The sequence below is a fragment of the Rhinolophus hipposideros genome, assembly GCF_964194185.1.
Source record: "Rhinolophus hipposideros genome assembly, chromosome: 1".
Classification (NCBI taxonomy): Eukaryota; Metazoa; Chordata; class Mammalia; order Chiroptera; family Rhinolophidae; genus Rhinolophus; species Rhinolophus hipposideros.
Genome location: NC_138047.1, coordinates 51916924 through 51935814, shown reverse-complemented (window position 1 = coordinate 51935814; position 18891 = coordinate 51916924). Strand labels below are relative to the sequence as shown.

The following is an 18891-nucleotide window of genomic DNA, read 5'->3' as shown; positions in this document are numbered from 1 at the left end:
CTACAGAAACAGATCTAAACTGTTTAACCAGCCTGGGAAGCCAGTTATGCCTGCTTTCCAACAGTTGTGTATTCAATCAGTGGTGAGATTTAAGGCATGTTAAGACTGTAGCCAGCTAAGGTCAAGGGTTATACTCGTGAACTTAAAGCTAGTACACCATGATTCTCTACATTCTTCCACGTAAAAAGACAGATTGCGGCAAAAAGATTAAAACAGAGGTCATAAACTTCATGTTCAAAGTAAACCTGTGTAAGTAGGCACAGGCAACTACCACCTATACTGCTTCATGCATGGGAGAATGTAGGGAATCATATTGTACTGAGCCACGAAACTTTTGGGGGATGTATTGAGCTGGGAGGGAAGGTGTTGAGCTATTTCATTTTAAAAAGTGAAAGTCACACATTTCTCTTGATCCCTTTCATTTAATCTGCTTTTTAAAGGCAGATCCTTAAGTAAGACCATTCTCTAAAGTCGTCATCTGTTTCTTTAAAACATATAGTCACATGGTGGGGGGAAAAATGGTTCTTCCTCCAAAGTAACCCCAGACATCTTTCTCTGTCTGAATTCTGAGGTTAACTGTCAATCTTGACTTTTAATTGCAACTTTAGATTTAGGTCTTAGTTTAACTGTACCCTCAACCTCTGCTTCTTCCTGTATTGACTTTTCAAATGAGCTACAAGGGGTTTGTGGTGAATGCATACAACTTACCAAACTTTAATGATAAAGACACATGATCTAAAATTAGCTGACTTTGTCAGATATGATTCGTGAAGTAAGAAATAGCCTTAATTACTTAAGGAAAAAATTGCAGTAGTCAATGCTAGACTGTTTTATGCTTGTTTTTAACTCTAGGATTGCCACAATATGTTGGAAACTACATTAACCAAACAATTTCATGTCCCGCTTTCTAAGCAAAATCTTGCCTAACAAAAATGTTTGCTGGACTGCTTGTTCCACTGATTCCTACAATGTTTCTTTGTATTGACCCAAAGTGATGAGGTAGAAATGGCCACAATAATGGCTGCCAGCAGCTGAATGAGGATGAGCCAAAGCATGGATTATTTCAGGAAGGTCAAAGGAAAAACAAACTCATGCTCATTGATCCCTTACATCTCTCTTTCTCCTTTCTCTGTATTCTGATCTGTTCCTGAAGATACTACAGTGCTTTGCATATCAGGGGCAAAATGAATCATTGTAAAAGAAAGAACAAAAGGGCTTTCAGCTTTAACTCCTCTGCAGCCATATTTGGGTGCAAGGTGAGAAAATAGGAAGAGGCGTTGTTCAAAATGTGAGTCTTGCATCTCTTCCTAAAAATAGCAATTTATGCAGTATCTGTTCTCTGTGTCCCTTTGGAATCATACATGATTACTCAGCTGACAGATTCTCCAACACTAAGGCCAATTTGCTGTATCAACAACAGCAAAAAAGAGCTTTTAAATATATCTAACTTTCTGTTATTAGGATTTCATACTGTATAAATGAAAAGAAATAACATAAAAATAAAATAAAAAAATGGGTGGAGGGTGATGAGTAACTTTGAACTGATGGAAAGATCTCTATTATTCCTTGCTAGTGGCTAAGCACAAAGAGACCCCATAAAAGAAACTTTGCAGTGTGTCATTCAAGCCCACCTCCAGGGGACCCAAGGTCAAATTCGTTCCCAGTACAGCCTCCCACAACCGGGGGTCATAACTGCTTGCAATGACTTCTCTAAAAACTGATCTCTCCAGATGGTGTCCGACTGCCTGGGTGGTAAAAAGCTTGTCATTAGATTTTTCCACCAGCTGATGTACAACTTCAAACCTACCGCACAACTTGCTGTGTACTGACAAAGGCAACAATAGATTTCCCTCTCTGTCCCGGAAAAACATTAAGATTTGTAAGGTCCTCTTCATATAACCAGAAATAACTTCTTTGAGGTTCTTTTACTAACCTATGTGTTACATGAGATGCGTATTCCTTTATGATTGCAGTTAGAAAGGAATTAAACCAGTTAACTGACATTGTGGAAACCAAGGACAAAAGATGAATACTTAAATATTTTAACTGTTGACCAGGTATTTTGTGCATAATGGGTGCATTCATCTAAACACCCTGACGGCAAAGTCAGAAAATGGAAATTGCAGCTCTATTTTTCCTCAATCATCTGATTTGCAATTGAACACATAAACGTGCTAACTTGAGAGAAATGGAGGGCTTTTGCCTTTCACTATCTGTCCTTCCGTATTGTTCGAATTCTTCACAAGACTGTTCTGCTCCATTACTTGTGTGATCAAATAAGCATTTTAAAAACCTTAAAAACTAGTATTGTTCAAAAATAAATGAACATTTTCAGAGAAAAATTTGGAAGGATATTGGTAACAGTGGTTGTTTACAGACGTTAGGTCTATAGGCTATTTTTTGTGCTTTATATTTGGTGCAAAGCATTAAGATACAAAAATTATCAATAACTAGCTATTATTGTTTATATAATAGAAAAGGAAAATAAAAGTTCTTGTGTCACAAAAGAAAACTGGGAGCTTCATGACACGTATATACTAATTTACAATTTTTAGTCCTAGTGCAGTTTCTAAATAGGCGTTCACATGTAGTTTATATTTATATACACAGGGTGCCAAAAAATGTATATACATTTTAAGAAAGGAAAAAACTGTATTAAAATTACGCTGACGGTAACCACTTTGAGCACCTCTTGTAATTGCAGGAGTCAAAGGTGACTTGTATTCAACTTTGTTATCGGTATATATTGAGTATTACCATTTTAATACATTTTTTTCCTTTCTTAAAATGTGTATACATTTTTTGGCACCCTCTGTACTTAGACATTCACTCCATCAATCAAATTTTTACATTGACTCCTAACTTTCTGAATAATCTACCATATCATTTTTCTTCTTCAAAAGTTCAATTCTAAGTTTTCTAATTATAAATCAGTAATTTTACCCTATTCACCCTTTGTGGATATTAGGCCTTCTTAGTCAAAGAAAATAGAAACATAATCAGAATAATTTAGAATATAAGAAAATTTGCAAAATGATAATTCTGAGTCACTCATGTAATCCAGGATTCTAATATGGTGGGGAAGAGGCAGGATTTAGGGACAAGTTAATGGAAAGTGATGGGAAAAAAGGATATAAGGAGCCTAGGGGAATAAAATAAAATTGCCAGATATAAAAACAGTCATAGGGACGTAAAGTACAGCATCGGGAATATAATCAATAATATTGTAATAACTATGTATAGTCTCAGATGGGTACTAGACTTATTAGGATAATCACTCTGTAAGTTATGTAAATGTCTAATCACTATTGTATACCTGAAATTAATACAATATTGTATGTCAACTTTAACTGAAAAAAGTTTTTCAAATATTTAAAAAAATTTTTTTAAATGTGGGGTAGAGGGGATATCAGTTAGGTTGAACTGTGTGAAATTGCCATTGTCATAGGTCAAAAAATTTGAATATTGGCAATTTAATATGGTTCAACCAAATAACTGTAATAATAATAACAGGAGTAAAGGAGTGAGAAGAAAGTCAAGATAAAAGTTTTCTCAAGTCCTCATTCTACCTGACCCCTGCTTCTGTGTGTTTCAGAACTGATACGAGTCCCGCAGATAGTTCACAAGGAATTCTGCTCTTCACATATCCAATTATCTGTCAGTGTTCTGAGAAGGAAGAGGTGATTATTTCACATATTTACCTTCAAGATGGGAGCCATAAAGACTGACAGACCAGTCAGAATAAACACAAGGATTCCAGTGACTCTTTGTTCCCTGAAACCAAATCAAAAGATTACCAATCTACTTCTTGTTTTCATAAACATGTTCTTGTCTTCTCACCTTCTATAACAGCAAAAGTGTTGATATCATATGTAACTAATACTCAAGGACAGCATATAAGCTAAAACATAACTCTAAAATTCTCTTAAAACTATTGCAATATGTGACTTGAATTCATCAAGAGAAAACTGATCCTGCTAAATCCTTTGTTCCTTTTAGAATCAAGAAAGAAAACAAAATCACTTGCTCTTGGTCCATCAATTACTGGCCTCTTTGGAGCATTTATTTTTTTAAACAACTTGAACTGTTGTGTAATTATACTTTCTTTCACAGTAGACAGATATTGTATTGTCTCACATTCTAATTAATAAACAGCTCAGGGAATTTTCATAAGTGCAATAAATCCCGTCAGCCTAATTTCCAAATCTATAACAACAAAAGTGCTTTTTAACAAATATGATTCCCATACAACACCTCCTCCTCTGGCCCCCAAGAAAGAATCACCCACTGTAGTGGCGTGGGAAACGATCGCTCTATTGTGTGAGCTAGTCACCCAAGCACTTAGGAGCAGTGTTGGCTGCAAAAATATGCAACAGCGTATAACAGTCTTATACAGCCCTTCATGGCTACCCAAATTTAACAGCTGGAGGTCAAAGTTTCTCAATGCTTGGGAGGGACAGAAAATGAACTGGAAAATAAGAATTACTTTCTCCTCATAGAATCTTAAAATCATAGACAGATTCAAGAGTTTTAGGGAATCTCAATGGAGCTGAAAGATTAAAGGGTTTGGCCTTTAAAGGTGATTGTGACTAAGTACCACAGCACCAAAAGAACCTGCATGTTGAAAAAAATGAATGACCTGTTTGAATTTTTATATTGTATCATTTAGCCTTTTATTAATCAAAGGAAATTTATGTATCATAAGAAGTGTACTCAAAGAATTATTAAAGACTCTCTGATAAAATATTTAGTCCTTTCTAGAAGAGCAAGTACAGGAATCAATTAATCATCACCAGCCCTTTCTCCTTCATATCTGCCCATTTCCTGATAATTGACACATGGATTGTCATGATGTGTTTTAGAAAGCCAGTTTCCTCTGACTTAACATACCTCACTCCGAGGAACTTTGGTTGTTCTCCAGGTGCAGAAGTCTCTGTCTCCATCTTCAAACTGTCGATGTGGGCAATGGAGATGACAGTAGCAGCCACATACCACGGAAGAGCCATGAAGGAGCACACCACCATGAGGATAGCCACCCAAAAGAGATCCAGGTGATAGCCAGCTCCTTTCTATAGGAAGAAGTAACAAAACCATGTGGAGAAAATATTCATATTGCTATCTATTAATAGTCAGGTTTCCAGATGGGAATTCAGATTACTAAATGAAACAAACTCATTTTGCTTGATAAAAATATCTATTAGAAGGTAAGCTCCTTGGGTGACGGGATTTAGCATCTTTGTATTCATCCTCGCAATGAAATACAAGGAAGCCACATAACACCTCCTCTAGCTTGATTTGTTACAGGTTACTCATTATTTGCTTATTATTACTTACCTTCTCTGTATCCAATTTTGTAATCAGAACAATGGAGACACGCATATGTCTACTTTGTAGAGTCATTGAGACCATTCAATGAAGTAAGAGGCAAAGCCTCTTGTAGGAACTTAAATGATAGTGGTTATTACATAGGAGGAGCTCAATAAATGGTGACAGTAGCAGTAGTGGTATCACATGTTGTTAACATAAGCACAATAAGCACTTTACACACACACACTATGCCTTCTCTGCTTGACCATTTAGCAGTACACTGTTCACCTAGACAGCACTCAGGATATGCAGACTAAAGATCTGAAAGCAACTTGGAAATGTTATGTAGAAGACCATTTCTCACCTTTCACAGTATATGGAAATAACTGTTTGCTATCTATGAAATATTGTCATTAAGGTAATTAACCCCCTTAATCAGAAAGGCTGATTTCAAACATTGCCAATGGTCACAATAACATTTACTGACTGGAAGAGTAGACAATGTAACAAAAGGTCTGGCTCTTTTATTCACTAAATAAATATTGTTAAATGTGTCCACAATGTTATTTTATGGTTATATTTCTCTGCTCTATTTGTGAAGAAATCAAATGCTTAATACCCCTATGGAGCCTGAGAAAATAGAGCAGTCCATTTTCACAGCATGAAAGCAGCAGCACCAAGAGCCAGAACATGACCAATCTGAGAGAATAGAGACATTGGCTTTAAAAAATGAGAATGTGATTTACACTAGGAACCCAGTGACTGTTTTGGTTCAGATCCTGTTACAATTTGTCAGAACACTGCTCTCTTCTAACTGAAGAGCCCAGATTTCATCCCTGGCTCACACACATGGGTCTAATCATGTTCTCAGAGAATTCATCACAGTCAAGGGTAGTTGACACAAGAAAGAAAAGCATATATTTACTTAGTCCAGGTTTCACTAAGAATGAAAATCTTCTCGGGAGACAAAGAGGTTAATATATATTCATTAAACCAGTTCATTTCAACATAAGTGGTCTGAGAGCATAATGGTTTAAATTGGGAGTGGGGTAAGGTCATGAAAAGGAGGGTAAGGGTGGAGATGGCCGAAGTAAACTCATTCAATAGTGACTAACGAGGCAAGTATCACAATATACTCGTATCTGGGGTGTCATTCATTCTTCCAACAGATACTGATTGCCAATTTATTAATAGACATAGTCCTAGGTGTTGGTGACATTCTTGCGAATAAAACAGACAAAAGTTTCTGCACTCATGGAGTTTCCATTCTACTGAGGGACACAATAATAAACAATATAAATAAGTAAACTATACAGTATCTTAAGTAGTAATAAGCCCTAAGGAGAACTGTGAGAACTTGGGCTTGTACACTGAGTATAACGGGAAGCCACTGGAGGGTTTTAAATGGAGGAGTGACATGATTTGCTTATGTCCAAAACACTATGGCTGCTATGTTAAGAACAGACTGAGGAGGGCCACGGACAGTAAGACCAGTTGGGAGGTTATTGCCATAATCCATGTGAGAGATTGTGATGGTTCGAACCAGAGTGGTAGCAGTGAAGATGGCAAACAGTGGTTGGATTCCACCTGATGGTGGAAAGTACAGAATTTGCTCACTCCTGCCTGTGGATGTGTCCTATGACCTTACTATGGGCCATTCAGGATCTGGGCTCCGTTCACATCTGCAATCTCATCTTTGCTCCCCTGTTTGGATCCTATACCATGACCACTTTCAATCATATGCAATTCCTTGAATATGTCTTACTAATAATGCCTTTTGTGTCTTTGCCCATACGGCAACCCCTACCTTAAATAACCTCTATTCTGCCTTCTTCCCTTGGCTCCGTCTTACTGAGCCTTAAAACTTAAATCGGTCTTCACCTTTTCTGGTAGTTTTTCTGCTTCAGCCCAGGTAAGATAGTTGAGTCCAGTGAGGTTAGGTCTCCTCCTTTATGTTCCCCTGTCTGTCACTTTATACTTTATAACGGCACTCATCACACTGTTTTGAAGTTGTATGTGTATTTATCTGTCTTTGACATTAGATTACAAGTAACAGGAGCTTGACTGTATCCTGTATATGCTAGCAGAGTGCATGTTACATTGTCAATTCTTATTAAGGTTTATTAAAAATGAATGACAACTAGAATGTATACATTTTTCTGAATGGTAACTATAGTCTTAATTAGCCATAAAAAAAATTTAAACTTTATTTGTTAACTGGAGAAATGTAAATCATTTGGGGAGGGAAGTGGGGTGAACAACAGCTAGAACAATCACAGTTTTAAACCCTAATTAGACTAAATCACTCAAGATCATATTAGAAGTACTGGCATATGGGCAGGATTCTCAAACCTGTCACCAAGGAAACTGTAATAACCAAAAATGTGCACCCTGACCAGATCAATGGGTCAAAAGAACAGCTGTTGCAAAAAAAAAGTCACGTATGTCACACACAATACCAAAGAAGGTAGAATGAAGATTTTAGAAAGTGGATTATAAAGGTAACTGCAAAAGCACTAAAATAAATAAATGTTCAGGGACAAAATAATTATAGGTATATAATTACTTTGTGCCTCTTGATATCACTCCCTTCAAAAAGTCTTCCTTTCCCTCAACCACACTGAGACTTCTTGACACTGTTGAGAGGAAGGGAAAATCATCAATGTGAGCTGAAGGTCCTGCCTGGTTTGCCTCTATAGCTTTCCCTCTCCCTCTCTTTACAGCAGCAAACTGGATTATTTCAGGCACTCGTTTTTGCCAGGTTACCTCCTCTTTAAAGCCTGTGTATATACAGTGATTCCTGTGCCCTGCTGAAACACTTTTCCCACCCAGCTTCAGTCTGCTAATTCCTATTAATGCTTTAGACCTCAGTGCCACTGCCTTGGAGTACTCTCTGTACCTCCTGGACTAGGACAAACCCTCTCTTACAGACTCTTAAACAATCACCTCTTACAGACTCTTAAACCATCACCTCTCCTTCCCAGCACCAGACACATTTGCGTGTCATATTTTGCATGATTATTTTAATGCAATCAGGTTCTACGAGGATAGGAACCACATGTTTCTCTTCACCACTGAAACCCCATCACCTGACACAGTGCCCAACACAGAGGGGACACGCTAAATAAATGTCTGTTGGGTAAATGAATGTGTTACTTCAATGGCAATGGCAATCTCTAGACCCTAGAAGTAAAATCATAGATAATACACAGTCCTTGCCCTCAAGTGGTTTCTAGTGTAGTGGCAGAGGTGTATAAATCAACAAATATTCACAATACCACAGTGTTAAAGGTCTACAGTAAGGGTGAGTTTGGGTGTCCTGGGAGCTTCCAGGAAGGGTACCCAACTCAGCCCAAAGCCAGGGGTGGTTTGCATAAGAGGTCGTGTTTAAGCTAAGTCCTAAAATGTGAGCCATAACCACCAGTTGGGGGACAAGATATGGGGAAGCAGAGAAAAAAATCTAGGCAAATAAGCTGCCATTTAGAGAAAATGAAATAGAGTTGGTGCATAGGAAGAGAGGGGAGATGTAGGAAATAAGGTGAGAAAAGTTAAAATCTTTGATGTTCCGTTAAAAGCTTTGGAAATTTTTACTACAAATACAATAGGAAGACACTGAAGGGTTTTAAGCAGGCAAGTGATATAATCAGATTTCTGTTTTGAAGGATGGCTTTGTTGGTTTGTAGAGGATGTACTGGAAATGGTCATGACTGGAGGCACATGAGACGTCATGAGACCAGTGTCACAGAGTAATGCAAATTTACTAAGGGCAAAAAAATAATAATAGAAATTACATTAGGAGTGAAGGCTACACTGACAAATTTTTGTACTTGGAGGATCTTAAAGAATGGGGAGGATTTTGATAAGTGGTAATCATTTAGGAGTGGAGAGTTGGAGTAACTAGCAGAAGAAAGCCAGATTCGAGGAGAAACGAATAATTCATTTGACCAGAGCATTGTATAGTATATGGAGAGACTCACTTTCAATTCAGGTTGAGATCATATCACAAAGAAACTTAAATCCCAGGCTAAGGCAAATGGACATTCTTCAAGGGCTAAAGATTTAGAGGCCAAAGTGTAAAGGTTTAGAAATGAAGGACTAACATAAAAGAACAATGCTTTACCAAAAAATGATTGCTTTTAGAATGAAGAGAGACTGGTTATTAACTCATGGCTAAACTATTAGAATAGTCTAGAAATAAAATAAAAGGACTAGGCCTAATTTTATGATAGCAGAATTAAAAAGAAAAAAGAAAAGCAAGGCAAATTTTGGAATTATCCAAGAAAATGCACTCAAATTAAGGATTTTACCGTAGAGGATATCAGAAAAAATGTATTGCTACAATCACCTAAAATCTGTTTCTATATACCTATCCTAAACTATTCTTCCCTCCCATACTCTATCTATAAGCTTAAAATCACTTTCCTTGTGACAAGTATCCCTTGCTTTGCAATCTGACTTTCAGACACTCTTCCTGCTTCTGCAAACTTTGAGAATGACCTTGAAGAAGTCATGACCTTGCTGAACCTGGTTTGCTTTTGAATGCTCTGCAGGGATAATGTGGGACATAACTAACCAAAATGATGGCCAAAAAAAGCCAAGTGCCTTGGCATTCCTACATCAATACAGAACTGTTCAGCAGAGTGGAAAGGTGGATTCCATCCCAAACAGAGCAGTCAGCCAGCCAGGGCCACTTGACACAGAGCCAATGCAAATGCCACCCAAAAACATGCTGCTTTTAATATCACAATGCCTCCATCTCTCTCACTGTTTCAGGTTTCTCGTTTGAATCAATTTCATAGCAGTCAAGGCCCTTTATAATTTTAGACAGAATCTCCAATTTTCACATTCCACAGCCTCTTTTCCTAACAAAATGTGAACAAAACAATATCCAGAGTGAAAAGCTTTTAATTCATGAAGATATCTCCATTGGTATCATTAGATTTGTGCCAAAAGACTGGCACTTATTCTGTAACTATTGTCATTCAAAGAAATGATTTCAAATAAGCAATTTCAAAAGTGATAAAAAACTTACTTTTTATATACTCAACTCCTAATATGCCTTGATTTTTTAATACTTTCTACAGGGAATTTAAAAATTCTATATTTTATCAATCTTAAATTTCCTAAATTTGAAATTCTGAATTTCATTAATAAGAAAACTTAACAAGCAAAAAATAACAGGCATTTACCTCCAAAGACACGTAGCAAATCTGGCCAACTATATAACAAAACTAAGAATATGTTCTAAATGTTTTCAGAATAAAAGAAAGTAGTTAACATCCATTTCCAGCCTTTCAAACTAAATCAACACCGAAACCCCTCTCAGTATGGAACACCTGAAAATGCTCAACAAATACAGAAACATCTTATAAAAATCATGGCTTATCTGCTGGAAAATAAGAGAAATAACTGGATACAAAAACAAACAAACAAACAAACAAACAAACAAACAGTGGCAGCAAGAAAAAGTAAATCTACAGGGTCAGTAAGCCCTGGAGTCTGGGCCTGCCCTGAGAGACCATGCAAATCCTTGGGGGTGTAGACTAGAATGCCTATCTGAACTCTAGGGACAGGGGACCAATCCTAGGGGTACGGGCAAAAGGGTATAGATGAAGACAGCCCCTGAAATAAAAGTAAGATACTCTAAACACAGCATACTCAGTTGGTCAACCAGGGAAAAAAAAACAAAAAAAACCACCCTCCAGAGAAAGCTAGTGAGGATACATGCTTCTCTTGGCCTTGCCACTAGATGCAAAGCCATAAAAAAAGAAAATATATTCTCCAATGATATTCCTAACCATAAACTGACAATTGGATTTGGGGCTGATATTCATATTACCTCTCTGTCTGGAAAACTTTAGCCAAAAATGTAGTATAAATTCCTGGCCTCCTATGAGGCTACCCCATCCTCAAAAAATAGATATAGACATAAAATGTTAAAACTACACTTCATCAAGCTTCTAGATCCAATGACAATTTAAAAGAAGTAGAGAAGACAAAAAATATTAACAAACGCATGCTAAATGACATCACAGGGAAGCAATCACCAAGATCTACGTTATGAAATTCTTCAGCATAAATATGGCAGATTTTATTTTCCAAAATGGTTGGAAAAATATCTCCTATCCCACATATTTTTCTACAATGTAAAATTGCCATTTCTTCATCAAATAGTGGGGTTCTTCTTTGCCCCCTTGTATGGAAGCTGTCCCTGTGACTATTTTGACTAGTGAACTGTGGCACACTAAAGAAGTAAAGCTGAGACAGCGGCATGTATAACTATGAAATGGCCTAGCCTCTTCCACTACTTAATTCTTAGAAGTCAGGTGCCATGGAACAAGTGCAAATAAGTCAAAACTGCCATGCTGCAAGAAGCCTAACCCACATAGAAAGGCTCTGGAGAATGAGATACCAGGACAGATAAGAGAGAGGAAGAGACAGACAGACAAACATACCAAGGAATATCAAGGTATTAGATATGTGAGACATGTCAGTGAAGGAAGAAGCCATCTTGGACAATTAGCCCATTTACCTTTCAGATGACAGTGGCCCCACTCATTACTAATTGCCACTGCAGGAGAGACCTCAAGCAAGAAGCATTCACCTGAGCCCTGTCAACCCAAAGAAACATGAGAGATGATAATAAATTATTGTTTCAAATCGCTAGGTTTTCAGGTGGTTTATTATATAGTAAAACATAAACGGAAAGACAATCTGGTGGTTCTCAACAAATAATAAGGGAAAATAGATTGATAGAGGGGAAAATCTTTGGACTAAAAGTTTTTAAAAGATTTAAGATAATATTGCTTAAACTTTATTTGGATCCTGATTTAAACAAATAAATTATATTTTAAAGTTTATTATATTTATGGCACATTCAGAAATTTAAATACTGACTGGATATTTGATATTAAGGAATTCTGTTAACTTTTTTTAGACTTATAATGGTACCATACTTGTGGTTTTAAAAAGAGATCTCATCTTTAGAAGTACATACTCTCTAAAAGTTATAGATAATATGAAATGTGTCTATATTTACTTCAAAGTATTATACGAAAGGAATAAGATGATGGGGATTTTAAATGACATAAGATTGGACATGAGTTAATAATTGTGAAAGGTGGTTGATACATATCTTAATTATACCATTCTGTCTACTTTATATATGTTTAAAACCTTCCAAAATAAACTATTTTTATAGAAATAAATAAAAATAACATATTACTGGGTTGGTTGGACTCTCCTATACCTTCCAGAAGCAAATAAAATCTTCTCTGAAGCACATGCATAGGAAGATTAACTCACATAAAAGAAAAAAAAAAAAGCAGCACTAAATACATAAGGAAAAAGATACCAGAAGAGTAAGCAAAGAAAACAAAGTTCAGAATCAAACCCGCAATACATATAAAATAACAAATAAAAGCATGTAAGAATAATAAAGAAGTTAGGGACTGAACAGGAAGATTTGGGGTAAAAAATAGATGTTCTAAATACTATAAAGGTGTAATTCTTGAAAGAGAAAATTCAATGAACTGGGTTGGTAGTAGAACAGAACCAAGAGAAGACAGAATTAGTAAAAAGAGAGATCTGAAGAAACCACCCACAACAACACAGAGACCAAGAAACAAGAAACATAAAACAAACAAACAAAATAACAAACAAACAAAATGGAATAGAGTACAAAATGGAGACATACAAAAAAGTTCTACCTGGAATTTCAGAAGGGTGTATTAAGAGATTTAAAGAGTCAGAGACTTACAAAATTCCATAATAGGTTAATGACAGGAAGATTCAAGAACCCAATACATAATAAAAAGAAAACTGCTTATACAAGTTAAGAGTGAAATTCTAGAATAAAGACCAAAAAAAAAAAAAAAAAGATAAAAGCATGCAAAAGAAAAGAATGATTACTCACAATGAAATGAGAATTATACTGACAGTTCACCTTCATGGAAGTCAGAAATAATAGGAAATAGTTTCTAAGTGCTGAAAAAATTAGCTTTCAACCTAAAATTATATATCCAGAGAATTTACCTTTCAAGAATAAGGGTGAAACAAAAACATTTTCAGACAAACACAAATGAAAGAGTTTAACACATAAAGGCCTTCACAAGAGAAAATTTCAAAAGTCTGGTAAGTAAATTCTGTTTAAGAAAAATAATTCCGTCTAAAGGAAAATATTTCAAAAAGTAAGTTTTGAAATGCAGAAAAAGAAAATGAGCAAAGAAAACGGTGAATTTGTATATAATTCTAAAACTACAGACCATGTCTAACTGAATTTTAAAATTCAAATAGCAATAAAATCTGGGTAATAACAGTATATGACTCAGGAAGGAATACCAAAATTAAGTCATTTTGGGGTAGCAATAGCGGGAGCAGAGGCGGTGGCAGCAGCTTTGCGACCACCTGGGTTTGTGAGATGGCTGCTGACATTTCTGAATCTGGTGGGCATGATTGCAAAGGAGCCCTGAGGAGCAATACCAAATTAAATGCAGATTACCCACTTCGATTTCTTTACTGTGGAGGCATGTGACGGAAGGCAGAAAATGGCTTTTTGCTTACTGTGTTTTTATGCATTGTGATAATAATTTCACATTTGGTCCTAGTAATCCTTTTTTCATCTATCTTTGTCACTTGGTTGAGTCCGTAATTTGGGAGGGTGGAGAATGATGAAGAGGAGGCATGGATTAACATTTTCCCAACCTGTGTGACTTGTGGTCTTATTACTTGGCCTGGAGAAGCTTACAGTCCAGTTGGGATAGAGACATACAAATAGATTATTTCAGCCTTGTGTTACTTGTTAGCCTGGTTATTAAAGAAAGGCCTCTTGGAAGATATTGGGTCTTAAGGAATGACAAGGAAACAGGGAATGGCATCCCAGATGAAGTGAACAACTGTGCAAGGAAAAGCTTGGTGCACATCTGGAGATGTGAGCAGCCTTGTGTTAGTAGAGTGTATGGTACAAGGAGGGTAGGGTGTCAGTAACAAGTCGAAGATGATGAGGTTTGAGTGATGGGTGGTTGGACAGTCATGGGAAAGTGTTCTCGGTTTGATTAATAACATATGTATTAGATTGAATAAGGATTTTTTTCCCTTTGAGTGTTTCCCCCCCTCATTTTCAATACATAAATATTTCTAAATTGGGAAAAAAGTTAATCCATTTTTTATCCATTAGCATTATTCAGGAGAAGGGTAGATACTAAACTAAATAACTAAAATATTCATTTTAAAATATGCAAAATAATCACTAAAAGAAAAGTGTGTAACTTCTAAAGTAATAGAAAAAAAGGAGAGTGAAAAAAATAAGGAAAACAAAATTAAATCAACCTATAAGAAAGCAAAAAAGGAAAATAAAAAAGAACACAGAAATTTAGACAAATAGAAAGCAAAAAAAGGTGGTAAAAATTAATAGAAATCTATCAGTCATCAGTATCAATTTAAATGAATTAAACACTTCAGTTAAAAGCAAAGAATGTCAAAAGGGAATTTTACAATATAGTAAAAAATTGCTTCTTTGAAAAAAGAATAATACAATTAACAAACCTCTGGCAAGATTGATCAATAATGTTAGGAATTTAAAGGGAAAAATAATAGATTCAGACTAGAAAAATAACAGAAGATAATATAAACAATAGAAAAATAGAAATTCTGAATATTTTTAGCCATCAAAACAGTTTATCAGTTTTGCAAGTTCCACACAGAAACTTCCCAGTTAATTTTACAATCATGTCTGATCATTCATTGAAAAGATGATTGCCATGTTGCATACGATAAAGATAAATATTATATTCTATTTCAAAGAATGAACTAGAAGTGGAATAGGAGGAAAAAGACTTCTCAGCTGATTTTATAAGGATAGTATATTCCTGATACCAAAGTCAGACAGGGACATTATGAGAAAGGGAAATTGCAGGCCAATGTCACTCTTAAACAGAGATGCAAAAATCCCCTGCCCTCATTCCCAAATAACATATGCAAACCAAATCCCACTATGCACAAAAAAGAAACTATATTCTACCAGGTTGCAAGGTTGGTTTAACAATAGAAAAATTTATGAACATAACCCACCACATCAATTAATTAATAAAGAAAACCCACATTTTTATCTTTCTAGTTTCAGAAAAAGCATTTCTCATTGTCTTTGTTAAGGCTAATTATCACATTAAAATCAAATGCAGGATGATGACAGCGGTTGAGTGGTAAACAGTTTATATTACCCTCTTCAGTGGCTAAGGAAATATGATAGAAAACAATTCTTTCAGATTTAAATGAAGTTTTTCTAAAGTATTATATTGAGCAGCTGTGTCAACACAAGGTGATTTATCTATGACTCTGCCAAGTCTTAACACTGGCTATAACTCCCAATAAAACCATCTTGGTTTTTAATCAATATGTATTTTCATGTACCGCAAAGAAAGCAGAAGGCAATGATAATAGTTATTATGAACATTTACCTTGAGTTTATGTTCTTTCCTGTTTACAATCACAGCTGTGATTTGCTGGTCCATGAAAATCAGAATGGTGACCAGCAAAGCAGGGATAGCAGCTGCAAGGTACACCCACCAGGGGTTTCCTCCAAATGGTGCAACAAACCAACCACGGTTTGGACTTGTTGGCTTGAAGAAGAGAAAAAACAAACAATATTAATACATAAAACAAACAACATTAACACATACTTGGTGCAAAATCACTGGGGGAGACACACTTTTATTATTGGAGGGCCAGCATATTGAAAAATGGAAATACTTTACTGACAGGTTGAACAAAGAAGATTATTCACCCAAAATTTCCCAAAATATATTGTTTTGGGATTTAAAATATTTTTAAGGCAATATTTTAAATGAAGGAGACTAAGAATATAGGCTGGTAGAAAAGAAGTAAATGCCATTTTGTGCATTTAGAACCACCTAAGATAAGGACACTCGACATGGAAGAAAGTGACTTAAGTTTAAGGGGCAGTCATAAGAAAAACCCAGATGTAATGTTCAGTAGAGAGGCAGTCAAGAAATAACAAAACCACTATGAACTTTGTTCATAGGTTTTAGCAATTATACTGCAGTTGTGTCTACTACTGCCAAATTGTAATAGTTTCATAATATAATATGTAAAGAGCTACAAATACTTCTCCCTGTTATAACTGAATGTATTTGAACACTCTGGTCTTTCTTATTTTATATATGAAAAATAACCCAGCCTAACTGGCTGGGTTATAGCCTAACTGGCTATATTTTCAGAAATATCACAGAAAATGAAAAATATGGCCATTTTCCAGTTCTCCATCTACTCTTCTATCAGTAGATGACACATTTCTACTACAGAAAAAAATTTTTCGAACTTTTTTTTTAAAGTTCTTTTTCCGAACTTTAAACAATGCACATGAACTAAAATGAAATCCTATCTATGAATGATTTTCTCCACATTTACCATCGAGAAAGTTTTGCTTCTCTGAAGATATTTGTGTCTTCCATGTCACTTTGCTCATAACACCATCACTGAATCTATCCACATTTTACTACCTTTACCAGGATGTGAGCTTGGAAGGGAAGGAACCTTATCTTGCTCATCAATGCATTGCAAATCCCCAGTCCAGGGCCTAGTTCAAAGCAAACATTCAGCAAATATTGGCTTAAATGAATTAATGATTGAATGAACTTTATCTTTGTTAAAGAGTAAGTGAAGGCAGAGAGAATGCAAAAAATATTTTGCTTCCTATAACATAGATATCCTTTTCTCACTGACTAGTTATTAAGCTAAAGCGACAGTTAATGTTCCTTAGCCAGTATATGGTCTCCATGATGGAAAGAAAGGTTAGGAATGTTCTAGAAAATGGGTGAAAAACTTATAATGGAAACTTAGGTACAGATATTTAAAAATGACTGAAATGTAAATTTAGCCATTAGGCCTGCACATACTAACAGGCTTATAAAATGAATAATTCCTGTATCTTCTTTATAATAATTAAAATGCACATTATATATAAATGTGCGTATATATGGCAGGTAGCTTGGTAGCAGGAAAAGAGCACTGAGTTAGTAATGTAATCATGGGCATTTTACTTAATTTTTGTGAGTCTTAAACTCAACATTATAAAATCAAAATGATGATACACTGCATCCTAGAATTATATGGCTCAAAGTGATAAGTTGTATGAAATACTTTGGATATTTTAAAATATTCTAAAAATATAAACCAGAGATTTCAATGTTATTGTAAGGTATTTTTCAATAAAAATCAATATAATGTGAATGTTATACTTGATCCAAGTCAAGCATTTCATTTTAGGGAAGAAATAGACAAAACATATGTATGCACCTCGCAAGGGGACAATTTTGAAGTAAAGAAATGGATAATTGTACTAAACTAACTCAAAGAGAAATATGACAAACAAGAATAGAGGAAAGGAAAGAAAGCCAAAGAGTTCCAGGAATGACCAAAAGACAGAAATTCACCTACCTTGAACTCGCTTGGCACAATTAGTTTTGGAGTATCCACACCTACCAGTGCATCTATTACACAAAAGATGAGAATGGACAAGACAATGGCAAAATCACTGATCAGTTTTCTTGCCTGGAAAAATAAAAAAGAAACCAGGGACTGTTTAGCACTGTATACTTATATTTGCCTGTGTTTGAACTAAATGAAGAATTCTGTATTTTCTAACAGTTTATAGTTACAGCTTCATCAACAAATTAACGGAGAGAAGTTAATCACAAATTAATGAATCACAAATTAATCACAAATCACAATGCAGAGAAATTTTTTAAAATTGATTTCGCATCACTTTTCAGCTGGCCAGTAATAATCTAATCCCACACAACAGGTCAGTATGTATGTGTGCAGGGGAAAGGAATGAAGGATAAGACATCCCTGAAATTCTTCCTATTACCCTTCAGCACAAAGAGACCTGAATAAGGATGAAATCTCGGGGCATATTATAAAAATCTGCACAAAAACACAGAATTCTCTTTATTATTTGGGAGGCAGCGTTTTAAGTAGAGAGCAAGATAAATTCCATAAGGTAACCTGAAAACACAGAGAATGTAGCAGAGAAGGGTTCCAGTCCATTGAGTGGACCCAATATCTCATAGAAATGTATAATGATGACAGACGGAAATTTGATGGTTTCACTGACTTTTTCAAAGAAAGTATTTTTCACTCTAAGTTAGTGCTTAAAATTTCCTGTATATGGAGCATCTCCTTAAGAGTGGTTGCCGTTAAGTCCACAACCTTCACACTCCCTAAGTACCTGCCTCTGGCCACGACAAGGGCTGGGCTTAATGGGCTGTAGCATTAAATCCAAACTTTTCTCATGGAGTGGGTACATTTCTGAGTCAGTAGGCTGAGCCCATTTAGTGGCTTGGCCATTACTCTGCGGTGTCTAGTGGCACTGACAACAGCCTAAGAGCACCACTAGAACACAGACACCGGAGTTTGCCCATAAGGCTTGTACACATGGTTGTGCACAATCTGATTATTCAACAAGTACCTACAACTCAGTACCTAATACTTTGCTTGGTTCTAGAGGCCACAGTGAACAAAATAGACATAATCCATGTCCTCATGAAGCTCACAGTCAAGTCACAC

The 18891-nt window shown here is 35.7% G+C and overlaps 1 protein-coding gene across 8 annotated transcripts in view; it reads right to left on the bottom strand.

Annotated features, from left to right (window-relative positions):
• SLC4A4 (solute carrier family 4 member 4) overlaps window positions 1-18891 on the bottom strand; it is a 340077-nt gene that overhangs the window by 21342 nt on the left and 299844 nt on the right. For all 8 annotated transcript variants that reach the window (XM_081050644.1, XM_081050643.1, XM_081050641.1 and 5 more), the window contains 4 exons: window positions 17761-17874; window positions 15762-15923; window positions 4891-5069; window positions 3702-3774 (listed from right to left, as the gene is read on the bottom strand). In XM_081050644.1, coding sequence (XP_080906770.1) covers window positions 3702-3774; window positions 4891-5069; window positions 15762-15923; window positions 17761-17874 — 528 coding nt within the window. The remainder of the gene's footprint in view (window positions 1-3701; window positions 3775-4890; window positions 5070-15761; window positions 15924-17760; window positions 17875-18891) is intronic.